Source organism: Azolla caroliniana, unplaced genomic scaffold (genome assembly GCF_043228905.1).
Source record: "Azolla caroliniana isolate FFs.n. ecotype wild unplaced genomic scaffold, voAzoCaro1.0.p SCAF_292, whole genome shotgun sequence".
In the NCBI taxonomy this organism is placed as follows: domain Eukaryota; kingdom Viridiplantae; phylum Streptophyta; class Polypodiopsida; order Salviniales; family Salviniaceae; genus Azolla; species Azolla caroliniana.
The window spans coordinates 173-14830 of NW_028230727.1; the positions used below are offsets into that span (position 1 = coordinate 173).

At 37.4% G+C, this 14658-nt stretch overlaps 2 protein-coding genes across 4 annotated transcripts; both read left to right on the forward strand.

Moving 5' to 3' along the window:
* Positions 1-3045: 3045 nt before the first annotated feature.
* Positions 3046-5642, forward strand: LOC147848621 (protein ABCI12, chloroplastic-like). Of its 3 annotated transcripts, none has more exons than XM_087338301.1 (6): positions 3046-3361; positions 3718-3954; positions 4112-4276; positions 4358-4433; positions 4974-5038; positions 5167-5642. In XM_087338301.1, the coding sequence occupies exons 1-6, from the start codon at positions 3062-3064 to the stop codon at positions 5317-5319; spliced, it is 996 nt and encodes a 331-aa protein (XP_087194427.1). In that variant the 5' UTR covers positions 3046-3061; the 3' UTR covers positions 5320-5642. The 3 variants fall into 3 exon arrangements, with proteins under 3 accessions (XP_087194427.1, XP_087194428.1, XP_087194429.1); XM_087338302.1 differs by having other exon boundaries at positions 3054-3365; XM_087338303.1 differs by having other exon boundaries at positions 3282-3419.
* Positions 5643-7410: 1768 nt separating this feature from the next.
* On the forward strand, positions 7411-11250 carry LOC147848622 (pentatricopeptide repeat-containing protein At2g03380, mitochondrial-like). The gene has a single exon (XM_087338296.1). It carries the CDS (start codon positions 7439-7441, stop codon positions 9914-9916), a length of 2478 nt encoding a protein of 825 aa, XP_087194422.1. The 5' UTR covers positions 7411-7438; the 3' UTR covers positions 9917-11250.
* Positions 11251-14658: the final 3408 nt, after the last annotated feature.

Here is a 14658-nt window from a genome sequence, read left to right on the forward strand (position 1 = left end):
AGAGTAAAGGCCTTTGGTTTGGAGGTGAAGCACTCAATAACAAAATGGTTTTGAAGAGGAAGAATTGTATGAGTTGAGAAAGAGATGGAGGGATTGTTGATGTGGACGCTGAAAATAAAGGGCTTGTCGTTCAGAGATGGAATGCAGCAATGTCGTTCTGAAGAGCAAAACCACATGAGTCGATGAAGAGATGGAGCACTCGTTGGTTTCCTTTCAAAGTGTAAAACACACAAAAGAAAGGGGCAAGGGAGAGGGAAAAGGCAAGAAGATCCTTAGAAGCAGGTAGACTAGGGTCGTCAGAGACAATGTCAAAAGTAAAGAGGATACAAGACATAGTGAAGGAAGTAGTGGAAAGAGTTTGCAGAAAGGATAGAGAATTGTGGAGATATTTTATTTGCAAGGATAGGGAACAGTTGGCACTAAAGCCAAATTGATGCTTTCTCTTTCTTTATTTTTAGATAGAAAAGCATAGTTGATGCTTCATATTACAAAAAATGGTTTGCCCCATACTCAAGTAGATCAACACCGATCTTGGTAAGTTAATTCATAGTTGACTTTCTGTTTTGCTAATGATAACTTCACTCTTTTTCTTGTTGCTCTGCCTAGTTTTTATATCTCCCATGCATTCCCCTTGTTCATTCTCTCATGTGCTGCAACTTAAATATCTCCCACACATCTGCGCATCCTCTCGTCTGCACATCTGCATTCCATCTCCATGAGCCCTTCCCAAGCCCATGTTCTGTCTTCTTCCACAAACTCCCCCCATGCTGATGATCCACCTATTTCCGCAAGCCCTCTTGGGCTGATGTTCTGTCAGTTTCTGCGAGTCCTTTCCGGGCTGATGTTCTGTCTGCCTCTGCAAGCCCTTTCCAAGCCGAAGTCCTGTCTTCCCCCACAGGCCCTTTTTGGACTGATGTTCTTTCTGCTTCTACAGCTCATTCCAGGCAGATATCCCATCCGTTTTTGTGAGCCTGCTCACTCTGGGCTGATGTTCTATCCGCTTTCTCGAGCCCACTCTGAGCCAATGTTCCATCGGCTTCTGCAAGCCCATTCTAGGCCAAATTCCCTGCCCACTTTTGTGAGACATCTTTGTGATCCATCTACCTTTATGAGACTTCTCTGGGCCATTGCCCAGTTCACTTTTGCAAGTCCATTCCTGGTTGATGTCTCATCTGGTTCATTTAGGAATTGGCTGGACATCTTGATCACACATAGGAATGCAGTTCGGGAGTTCCATCTTCGGCATACACAAACCTTGCTCCTGGAAGCCGGTGTGCTAGAGTAGGAGATGACGTCACTGCCACCAAGTAGACTGCATTGTTGTGACAGTTTGTAAACTATGGTTATATTTTATTTCATAGTCTATTTTGAGAACCACTATTTTTAGGTAAATAAGTATAGTTCATGCTTCAAACTATGTAATGTATAACAATTGAGTTTCCTCCCTAGAGACAAGGTGAAGGTTTTTCTTGTAATACATTGTTGTCAATGTTTTATATCTACATAAATTTTATCCATAAATTTAGGAGAAAAATAACTGAAGTTTTATTAGTCATCATGTAGATTAATACGCATATTGCAAGGCATAGAAATGCCTCTTTCATAGAAGGCATTATTTGGGACTTGTTTAAAGGTAGTAAATGAAATGCATTTTTACGTCGTGTTTGTATACATGCATTATATATGCATATTGTGTAGATTAATATGCATATTGCAAGGCATAGAAATGCCTCTTTTATAGAAGGCATTATTTGGAACTTGTTTAAAGGTAGTAAATGAAATGCATTTTTACATTGTGTTTGTATACATGCATTATATATATATATGTGTTGATATATATATATATATATATATATATATGCAGTTACAATTACTTAACAGACTTGCTTTAATGATGACTTTAGACGATAATAGGGAAAACTATTTGTTGAATTCAATACTATTTTATCATCTTCATGGTCCTCAATTTTTTTTTGTCATTACTTGTGACTATGTGGTAGTTATACAATTTATAAAGTTGCAATTTCAAATAAAAGAAGCAATGCCAAAATAAACTATAAAATGACATTTTTATGAAAATAAATTCTACTAAGTAACATTAGAATCATAAATACCAGTAAGCCACAAGATGTGTCCTTCAAAGTTATTCTAACCAGTAAATCTGCCTACTGGACATAAATTACATGAATGAATATAACAATACCACATTCATAAGCACTAAATCTACCCTACACATCTGACTTTAACATAATAGGACATAAATTTCATGAATGAACATAACAATATCATAATGGAATCATCTGTATACTTCAACACAGCATGCATAACCATGAAAGAGATATATTGACACAAAAGAACTATCAAAAACTAAAAGTGAAATACTAGAGGATTTAAAAATTGAAAACAGGTTACAGTGATAAGATTGGATGCAACTGCGTTGGAGTAGAGAATAGCTGTGTAAATTATTTTTTAATCATCCACTGCAAAAAATCGAAGGTAAAAAAGGTTGAAAGATCAAACCTGAAATTGTTCTTTTTTTCATGGTGCGGAAATCGGCCCCAGCTTCTTGTTTTTCGCAAGGGATTGACCAGCCCCTAACTGTCCTGTCCACTGGCAATGTTGTCTGGGATCTCCTCATCCTATTTGAACCATCTGATGTTTGATGGGCATTTGCGACACCATTTCACATCTCCCCCCACTTTTCCAGCTTTCCTTGTGATTATGGATTTAAGCATTTTTATTGAGTGAAACAATTTCACTATTACAACTTATATTACATATATGAACTATTTATTTCATGTCAATTCATAAATTTTTTACATCTAGATGAGTAAATATATTACAATCTACAATTCTTCATCTTCTATATCCTTTACAAAGAGTTTACAGGGAAAATCTTGCACAGATTCCCAAGACGATAGACTTACCCCAATTATGTATTTTATTATAGCAAATGTATACTGTTATATATTAATATGATTCAGATTTAGGGCTGTTGCCTGAATTGGAAAAACAAATACTTATCACCTAGAATGTATAATCTGTCTACAAATTTAAGTATATGATAGAACCTAAGATTGGAGATTTTGGGATCAAGCTAAACTTGCATGTAGTAAGTCAAATAATCTTGAAAAATGTGAACAGAGATATTGTAGAAGTTTTATCAGTCAACTTCTTGGAAATTTATCAGTTATGTCACATGATTGTGGCTCTATTGTCCTCCTTTCTTATATCTGTTCTGTCTGCAGGCATGGCTTTTAGCCCTGGTGTTTCTTCCATCTCGATCACATATGGCAGTTCGCGTGGGCATTGTGGCTTTTCTGACAGTAGTAACTATATGCTTCCTTCCGCGCAGGACGTGGCAAGTATGCTTAACAGATTGAAATCCAAACAATTTAGTTTCATTGAAGTATTTAAGAGTTAGAAATACCAAAATTTGCACCACATTTATCTCTATATCTCACATCACCTGGACCTGAACAAGAACTATTTTTCAAATGCAAGAGAATGCAAATTAGTAATAATAATGTAGTTCATGGTAGGATTGTAAATTGCAGTATATAGGGCCTGTTAGCTTTCCAAAGAACGTTATCTACATTTAGCTTTACTACATTCTGTCTGTGTCTGCAACTCAAAGTGAAGGGGTATAGTTTTTTATTGCAGATGCTGTCTTTTGCTTTGCTGTCATGTAAAATAATATTTCTATTTTTCTTGCAGGATCAACTAGGAAGAATGGCATTCTTTTCTGGTTTACTTCTTTTAATGGTTTCGTTTGGAACAGATGGTGTGCCTCCTCTAGTTCAGACACGGACGCCACCACCAGCAATGTCTTCGCTTCCAGCGATACCCCCAAAACTGGGGGGCTATTCATATGTAATGTGGAAGTTTGGGCCCTTTCAACTAACTAGGAAAGGCTTGACACTGGGCATCACTGCTGCATGCTTATCCTTCACTGTGAGAATTCTTATCTGCTTATCCATCATCGTTTACTGCAGGTTTTCTTTATTTCAAAAATTCAATGCTGGAAAAAAGTACAGTTTCCTTTAACTTCGATGCAAAAGAAAATACATTTAATGTACCTTCTGTATTGAGAAGATGTACTGTTGTATAGGTGCTTCAAAGTGCAAGTTTGTGCCTAGCAACAACTATGCCTGAACATTTAGCGGCAGGTCTGCGATGGTACTTGTCCCCATTTATATGGTTGAAAGCCCCTGTAGATGAGCTAGTTCTCACACTCCTCCTTTCACTTCGTTTTATTGGACTGGTCTTTGATGAGGTAAGCAAAAGATTTAGTTATGTAACAATGGGCTACTAGAAAATATGCTTTATGTGAGATTCGTCTATTTTTTATTTACAGGTTCGAAACATAGCACTAGGAATAGTGGCTCGAGGAGTCATGTGGAAGAAACTAACCTTGCTAGAAGTAGTAGATGGTAGGTTTTATTGTGAGTTCCACAATTTCCACATTTTGTCTCTGGAAAAAGTTGCTTGACGTATTCTAATTCTTCGGGGCCATAACCCATGTGCATGGATGTTACATTTGCATCCTTCTTCGCATACCCTATCTATTAAAAACAAACCTTAGAAGGGAAAGGAGGTATCATATAGCCTGAAATAGGCTGAAATGCTTTTAATGGATTTCTGAAATCTCAAAGAGTTCAAATTCTCTAAAAGTATTTTTTTATGCTAACATCTATGCTGTATAATCCAAGTATGTGATTGTTGTGCTTTATGTATATCACTTTCAACCCCATGTTCTATAGCCATCCAAGCTTGTACCTAGTTTCTGTAATATTTTTCATAAATCCTAAATGTAATTCAGTATGAAGAAATATTACATGTGCTATTTAATTTTTCTAATTTTAGATTTTCTGTGCTTTCTATTATTGGTGTACAATTTCATAGTTAATCAGCATTCTTCCTCTTTTCTGAAACAAATAAAAAACTAATGATGTTGTCATTCTTATTTGCAGTATTCTTTATGTTCTTTGGGCGTATTTTCAAAAACCTCTTTAATCATGCAGAGCAAATAGCTCAGGTAGGCTCAAATAGTGCTGTGCTCTTTGTCTTATGCAAACTGCATATGTTCAAATATTCCTACAAATCATGGTATGGTCGGTTGTGAAAATCACATAGTTCTTGACGGATTTACTCATTCTCTTGCAGGCCATGATTGCTCGGGGGTATAGGGGAAATCCAACAACACATAAAATTTATTTTTTGGCAAAATTTTCATTGAAAACACAAGACTACTTAGCAATTGTAGTCTTGGCTGTACTCATAGGGATGGGCCTGCTCTCAGAAGCCATATTATGCTGATAATTATGGATTCTTAAAGGGGCTCCTACTCGTCTTTGTTATGCATCATGATATAACTCTTTAGATGAGAATGGCGTACTCTTAGCAAATGCATCATACCCTATGTTGCCTCCAAGGCTTGAATACCATATGATGCATCGATTGAGACTATTGAGTTACTGATTATGAATGCATCAACGAAGTGCATAATTGGCAGAAATGAAGGTACATTCAGTTCTGAATGTTGCTCACTATGTATGTAGTCGGGTTCAAGTCTCATGATATGTATACCAATTTAATAAATGCCACCGGAATGATGGGTTTAACGCAAGACCAATTTAATCTCCGTTGTCAACTTTTCCAATTGGGTAACAACACTTTCTCCCTCTCTTTGACAACATTCTCATCTCAATGGCCTAGATAATTTTGGTTGATACCAAGGCCTCATAGATGTGTATTGATAGCAATACTACGTGCATAAGCCCCAATTGAATGAGCTAAATGGATACGAACTGTTAAGTTTTCAGATAAAGCTAAGGTTGGAAGTGAAATGGTGTCTCACATAATAATACTTTTCTTTGGAAGAGAGAGTTAAAAATAGAATCTTTATCATCCATGTTGAGGAGCTCATTTGGCATATGGGGTTGAGATTTTAATGAATCTTGTATGTTTTTTCTTGCTAAGAAGTGTTTGCTACTGAGTAGCAATAATCCCCCTTCTTAGCTAAATAATAATAATGCATTCATATTTTGCTCAACCTTATAGACAATCCTCTATGGCACCTAAGATATGGTGTTAGATTGATAGATTTGTATGAGATCATACCAATAATAATTGTAAATATGATGCCATATGCCAATGGAGAGGACATTCCTAGAGCATGTGGTATGTTATAACATCACCTAGAGTGGGTAACCCTTGACGCCATAACACAATGGAGAGGGTCTTCATTTAGAATGTGGGAAGTATAAAGAATTTACACGAACATCTATCTTGACATACAAACATGGATTTGATCGCACATTTCAAGCTCCTTGATCAAATATTAATCAAGGCCTTGAATTTGCTCATTATTTTACATTACAATAACAATGATTTGAAGAGATACAATTCAATGAAAAGTTTGTGAAAATGATTGTATGCTTAATGAAGGCAAAGGTGTACTCATCTTCACTTTGTAATGCCAATGATAATGTGGTGACCTTGACCACATGTGATCTACTATGGCAAGGCCAAGATGCTTAGAACTTATTGGGTAGAGGTTAATTTATAGTTCATGGAACTTGAGGGTTGCAAGGATAACAGGTCGCCATAGGTCCAACATTTCGATTTCATCCCATCCTAGGTAGGAACCTCTTTGTCATTTTTCAATTTCGTGTGAGCGTGTGGTTGTGATTTTATGGTAATAGTAGTAGTCGAAACTTTAAACTTGGGAAAATAGATTTTAAGCAAAAAAACCCTACCGGAAGCAACAAGGAATGAAATGTTGTGGACATTGAGTGTTCATAGTGTGAAAGTCATTTGCTATATTCATATTGTCCATTCCATTTAGATGATTTTATTCTCTTCATTTGATCGTTTACGTAGGGAATTTGTAACTAATTATTGCCCTATCTTGTTATAATCAAAATGCAAAGACATGACATTTGTTGCATTTGTTTTGTTCATAACAACATTTTTTAGAGTATTTGTATTTCCATCACGTGTCTAATGGAGTAACTTACACTGTTCCGTTTTCCTCATTGGACTATTTAGGCAGGGAAGCCACAACTAATAATTGTGACAACTTCTCGAAGGCATAATGATAAACAAGATAACATAAACGTAATGAAAAAGGGAATGAACTAAAAACTCTAACTTATTATACTATACGAAACTCCCTTGGGTGCCCTTGTTGGTATGGGGATACATATATATCCCTCACAAGAGAAGTGTGGATGGGCTTGATACCCACTCATGCATTGCAATGTTCGTGAAAGAGAGAGTGTAAAAGAATTTTTGCACATATTAGCCCTCCCTTGATACAAAGTAGGGGTAGTTTTTAGAATTCCCCAAAACCATGAAATGATGAAGATTTAGTTGTCCAAATTATTCAGCCATAATACAGTTTTTTCATACGAAGTGACTGAGATGAGACTCCATGTTCTCTTCCACAGACACCAAGTCCTTGTGGGGCCCATCCAACTCCTTCGGAAACCCTGCATCTCTGAAGCTCTGTCTATGGCCATCTTTAAAGATAAACCCTAATTCCTCAGACTTCAGGCACAGACAAACTGGAAAACCTTGCTGGGTCCATGCTGGGTCCAACCCACCGTTTGCCAGAAACGAGTTGAAGGAGCTCAGCTTGCTTCATTCCACTGGCAAGCTGGTTTTTGATAACGGGCTTCCGAAGAAATTGCGGTTCCATGATCATGTTAGGATTTTGAATCTCATAAAGTCATGCCAGAAAGGGAAGAACATATGGAAAACTCGACGAATACATGCAGATGTTCTTGAAAGAAACTTGATTGCAAAGGATGTTTACATTGCCAATGCTCTTATCACAACATATGGCAAGTGTGGTTCACTTCAAGAAGCACTGGAGGTATTTGAACAGATTCCATTGCGGAATGTAGTGTCATGGAATGCCCTCATTGCAGGATATACCCAAAATGGGGTCGGTGATGAAGCACTGAAATTATTCAAACAAATGAAGGATGCAGGAATCCGTCCAGATGCTGTAACTTATACTTGCATTTTGAAAGCTTGTGGAAGCATAGGGTCTCTGGAGATCGGGGAAGGAATAGATGCTGAGGTTAGAGAGCAAGGGTTATTGGAAAAAGATGTTGTGCTCAGTACTGCATTGTTGGACATGTATTCTAAATGCGGGGTTCTTGATAAAGCACGAGAAGTATTTGAGCAACTTTCAGAGAGGAATGTTGTGTGTTGGAATGCCTTAATTGCTGGATATGCTCAAAATGAGCTTGGTTATGAGGCGCTGAAATGCTTCAAACAGATGCAAAATGAGGGTATAGATCCAGATGCAGTAACTTTTATCTGCATTTTGAAAGCTTGTGGCATGGTAGGGTCTCTAGAGATTGGGGATAATATTGGTGTGAAAGTCAGAGAGAAAGGGTTCTTGCAGAAGGATATCATGCTAGGAAATGCATTACTGGACATGTATTTTAAGTGTGGTGCAATTGAAAAAGCACAGGAAGTGTTTGAGCAGCTTCCAGTACAAGATATTGTATCTTGGAATGCCCTCATTTCTGGATATTGCCAAAATGGTTTTGGTGATGAAGCATTGAAGATTTTCAGACAAATGAAAAGTGCACGAGTTTGTCCTGATGTTATAACTTATATCTGCATTTTGAAAGCTTGTGGCCTTGTGAAGTCTTTAGAGATGGGGGAAAATGTATATGTTGAAGTCAAAATGCAAGGGTTATTGGAGAAAGATATCGTGCTTGGAACTGCATTGTTGGATATGTATTCTAAGTGTGGTGCAATGGGGAATGCAAGAGAAGTGTTTGAGCAACTTGCAGTGCGGGATGTTGTGACTTGGAATGCCATGATTTCGGGTTATAGCCAAAATGGACTCGGTGATGATGCGTTGAAATGCTTCAGAGAATTGAAAGATGCAGGAGTCAGTCCAAATGCAGTAACTTATATTTGTGTTTTGAAAGCTTGTGGCATTGTGGGGTCTCTAGATATCGGGGAAGAGATAGATGCCAAAGTTCGAGAGAAAGGGTTACTGAAGAAAGATGTTACTCTTGGCAATGCATTGGTTGACATGTACTCCAGATGTGGTGTGTTGGAGAAAGCAGAAGAAGTGTTTGAGCAGATTCCAGAGCGTAATGTTGTGGCTTGGAGTTCCCTTATTACTGGATATGCCCTGAATGGGCTTGGCAATGAAGCATTGAAATGTTTCAAGCGAATGAAAGTTGCAGGAGTGTGTCCAGATGAGGTAACTTATGTCTGCATTTTGAAAGCATGTGGCATTACGGGGTCTCTAGAGGTCGGAGAAGATATAGTTGCTGAAGTCAGAAATCTAGGTTTGTTGCAGAACAACGTTGTACTTGGCACTTCATTTGTGGACATGTATTCAAAGTGTGGTGTGTTGGAGAAAGCACGTGAATTATTTGAGCAACTTCCTTTGCGGGATGTTGTTTCTTGGAACACCCTGATCTCTGGATATGGCCAGTTCGGTCAAGCTAGTGTAGTTTTTGACCTATATGTGACAATGAGGGCTGAAAATATTGTTCCAAATTCAGCTACCTTCATTGTTTTGTTGAATGTGTGTAGTCATGTAGGTCTGATTCAGGAGGGAGAAAAGTTGTTTGATGAAATGTGTACTGTCCATTGTCTCACCCCAACAATAGATCACTACACTTGTATGGTTGATCTATTTGGCCGTGCAGGGCTCTTTGACAAGATTAATGTGTTTCTTAATGGTGTTCCCCATTTATGCCATCTTCCACTATTCCAAAGCATATTGGGTTCTTGTAGAAAATGGAGAAATGTAAAGCTTGGGAGATGGGCATTTGAACAATCAGTGCAATTGGATGAAAAGTGTGCTCCTGCATATATCTGTATGGGAAATATATATGCAACAGCTGGAATGCAAACAGAAGCAGAATGAATGAAAGAAAGAAATATTAACGTCTTTAAAGAAGCCAAAATGGCCTAGACAACCAAAAAACATCTTAAAATCATGTCATGTATTTGAGAACAACAAACCAAATTAAATGTAACGAAGTGAAAAAGTAAATAGAAATAGAATAAGACATGACTGAAGAATGTCGTCATTCATACATGTAAGATTCTCAAGTTAGATATATTGTAATTTTGTTTTCGAAATATCACTAGCATAGGTCAATCCAGAATGGAGAGGCCTCCGAAATGAGGGAAGCACATGTGATGTAGGAGATGATGGCTTTTATCTGTTGATGACATGGGTGGTGAGATCGTGGTCCACAAGGCCGTGGCCTACTTGCACGGAAAATTGCTATTGCCTGATCTATTGTAACCCCTTTGCAATGTCCTGGTCAGAAGCCCTCTTGTGTAGCCTCTTGATTGACTTGTAGCTTGAGTAGGAGTGATGGGGTTAAAGAAAGTTGTGATTGTGCTTTGCAGATAGAATTGAAAGTACGAGAGTGAAAAATAAATCATGGAATCAATACAAGGGAATTGCTGGTAGACTGATATTGATAAGAATGTCCATTCGTTTGGTGTAGCTGATCAGGGCCATCCTGAAAATACATATTTATATGTAAAGATGGAAGAGATTCATGAGGGACTAGCTCAAAGGGGTTATTCCTAAGGTTTGCATTGTATTATATCAAAGGTTGTTACAGATCATTAAAATGAGGTCGTGCCAGTGGCGGTAGTGAGAATCTGCTCTGATTCATGAACCTGACCGTGTGCCTATGCATATATGTACCAAGATCATGCATATTTCTGATGTCTGACATTCTGTGGCTTCTCAATGCTACAGAAGAAGATTTAGGTAAATGATTCAAATCATGTTCTTTTTTTTTAATGTGGAACCTTTGGTTCACTGTTGATGTTGATGAAGTCAGATGAACCTGCTGATGAGCAAGCATTTTTTCCATCCTGGCATTAATTTACAACTTGTTCATGCGAGTATATGTTTAGTTGATATCATATTGTGTAATCTCATTGACCATGTTTGAGTTATTGACTGTTAAAGACAATGTGTTATGAATAATTGTTTGCATACATATGTGTGAATCATGGGAAAATGCTAACAGTGTTCACATTCTTGAGATGGTAGAGGCATCTATGAAAACGGGCACAACACCATGTGTCTAGGGAGATATATATTTATTGCCTTTTCTATGTTTTGTTTATTGTAACAATATGTCAGTGACTGATTTATGTGTCATGGATAAGTCGTGTAATGTATTTGAACTATAGTATAGCTATTCCCATTAAAAACCTCTCAAGTTAATGCCTCACTTAAGCCAATAGATGGCGGATAAGTCGAGCACAACACCATGTGTCTAGGGAGATATATATTTATTGCCTTTTCTATGTTTTGTTTATTGTAACAATATGTCAATGACTGGTTTATGTGTCATGGATAAGTCGTGTAATGTCGTTGAACTATAGTATAGCTATTCCCATTAAAAACCTCTCAAGTTAATGCCTCACTTAAGCCAATAGATGGTGGAAAGGATACAGAAGCAATAGAGAGTTCTGTGGAGTTTCCTTGGGAAGAAGAGGAGGAAGCAGAGTTAAACAGAACCCAGTCACCCGTCAACTTGTTGACAACACAAAAAACACCATTTTCCTGCCACTGGCGAGAAAGTTCCTATACTGACAGTATCCATGCAAAATCAAGAGCTGTTGTGAGTGTTGTTGGAGGGACATCCTGGCATAAATGTAATCGGTGAGGATATGTGCAATTCGTTCAGATTTACAAAATGAGAACATTCTCCATTTTTGGTCGGAATGGCGGATCAAAGGGTAGTCCAACTATTGTGCATAATGATGTGAGAAGATCTCTATTTGAAATATCTGCATTTGTATTGCAACTTGGATCTAGAGATGCATACTTGATGCTACTCAAGGATCATGGTCACAAAATGGGAAGAGAGTTCTATTCACAATTATATCAACTGGAATGTTATTTGGACATATTGTCAGCAAGAATGGGATTGTAACAACTCTAGGAAAGATGAACGTAATCCTAGAATCTCCAGCATCAACCAATGGCAAGGAGCTTTCCAGGTTCCTTGGACAAATCTGCTGGCACAGTAGGATGCTGCACACATCCTACTGGGCCATACCTTTGCACACATCAATGCATTTGCGAAAGAGGAAACAACATTATAAAGAGATGAAGGTGGTGTTGTCACTAGCTCCAGTTGTGCAACCAATGGATTGTAGTCGAGAATCCCATGTATTTGTCAATGCATCCAGCACAATAATCATAAGCATATTAATGCAACTCTACAACCAAAAGTGGTATAAACCAGTGGGTTATGCCAAAAAACGTTTTCTTTCGATGGGGACCACAATGTATTCTTATACAGGGTAACCAAATCCGAATTGATAGGGATGCTCACACTGGATTTTGATCCTCCAGAAGATTGAATCTGCAATATTCTGTATGTCTAAAGATCTTCAGGTTGTGGCAGATTATTTGGCTACATTGGAAATTGGTGAGGCGAGACTCCAAAGTCTCAGACGACTTCCCCAATGGAGAAACCATTTAATCTTGAAGCAGCATCTTCAAGGTAAACAAGACCACGCATAATGATTGACAGATCCTCGATATGATGTTCTTTCCAGAAAACAGGAATAATTTGCTACAATGGATCAGATCGGAGAAGGTTGGTTGGAAGCACTGGGAACTTTGCTCTATCAGAGGGAGATTTCTATCAATGTTGCTGCATGGTATCTGGTTAAGGGGCAGTTTTTAAGCATGAAAAACAGAGGGTATTCAACAAGGCACATGAATCCATAGTGGGCAGGAACTTAATCAGAAAATTGTACTTCCCGAAGCTTGACTTTTCACTTGAGGATGTACTTGCCCCGACATGGAAGTAATCCTGGATAGCAATGGGCCCGGTTCGGTTTTGGTTTCTTGGCCTTGAAACCAAACCAAACCATTTATTAATAATAAAAACCGAACCAAACTGTTTAATTTTTTTAAGCCATTTAATTTAAACCAAACTGTTTAAAGAATAAGAGAAACCAAACTGTTTACGAAAAATTTAAAACCAAACCATTTTTTATTGATATTAATCATCATACTATTTATAAATTTGTGTGAGAAAATCATCATAAAATTTTGTCATCATGCTTATCATAAATGAAAAGGAGACTCTACATATAATGCATATAAAATTCAATAAGTTAAAACTAGAGTTTAAAATTAAAAGTTGAAAGTTACAGCCTATAAGGAAAATTTATGAGTATTTTTTAACCTATAAACCTTTAAACCAAACCACATAAACAGAAACCGATAAACTACTAAACCGCTCAATTCAAAACCGATTAGTAACTTTTGAAACCAAACCAAACCGTTTATTTATCTTCGAACCTATAAACCGTTAAGCGACAGTTTTTCGGTTTGGTTCGGTTTGAGCCGAAACCGGGCCCATTGCTAATCCTGGAGGAAGGGGAGACAACATCATCTCCATAACTATATAACTGTCTCCTTTTTCCTATGAAAATAGGCAAATGGGAATGTTTTTGAGGTATTTGATCTCACAGTAACCATGGGACGTGAAGCATTCATGCAAATTGTGTGGGTGGTTTTATCCGCAATTGCACATGATATAGCCACAAGTCATAAAGCAACTAGAAGAAGGGTTCATTGTCAAGGCTTCATACTTATGCTTTCAATTGGTGAACCTTAAGTGTTTTGGTGATTATGCAATGAGAAATTTCAGCCAATTTTAATTTAAGAGGATCTATCTAACAACTTCTTTGCCATTGAGATTACATACGAGAGCAAAGTTATGTATTTGGTCGGCGTGCATGCATTGAATGATTTCACACTGTGGCGTGACTTATGGGAACTATTACATTTGCATCTTACACTTGTTGTACCTGGTTTGTTCATGGGGGTTAAACATGTGTGGATCACTATCAATGGTCCTGAAAAAGCTATGATTGCAATGCACTTGCATCAATGGTTCTTAAATTGGATTTGTGTTATTGGCAACAACCATTAGAGCAAGGCTACCATAGAAATTGGTTTTGACATAGAAAGAAAATAATTGTTGACCTTTGAAGAATAATTTCCATTTCTATGCTCTTATGAACATAAACATGTGACAAGAAATCAAATAAACAAATTAAATAAAACAATGGATTACAAACGCATAACATGTCAAATCACCCTCTAGCAAAGAACTAGATAGAGTTTAACACAAAACCCCATCTATGTCCTATATTGGTGGATTATGGTCTTGTGTGATCCTTGGAAGTTAGCTATTTAGTGAACCTAGAAGACAAGAGTGTTGCCTCACTGATAACGAGTCAAAGCCTCTTGAGATATTGTATTAAAGTGGGTAGCAAGTTCCCTTTATATAACTGAACTCGTTAGTCTCTTGGACCATCGCATATCCTACGTCCTTATGGGTTTGTTTCAATTCCTACAATAATCAATTTCTCACTTACTCTAAATTCTTTAAATGAGCATTTAGAACTGTTTCATAAGGCTAGACAACTAAACTCAGCATGCCCTTTAAACATCCATGGAGGTCTCTAAGTATAATATATAAAGGTTTTATGTTTTAGAAATATGCTTCAATGTTCGCTATACTTTAGCAATAGAAACGAGAGGTATGAAAGTTTCATCTCTATCAACTACTCACCTAAATACCATGTTAAACTTGTTAAAAA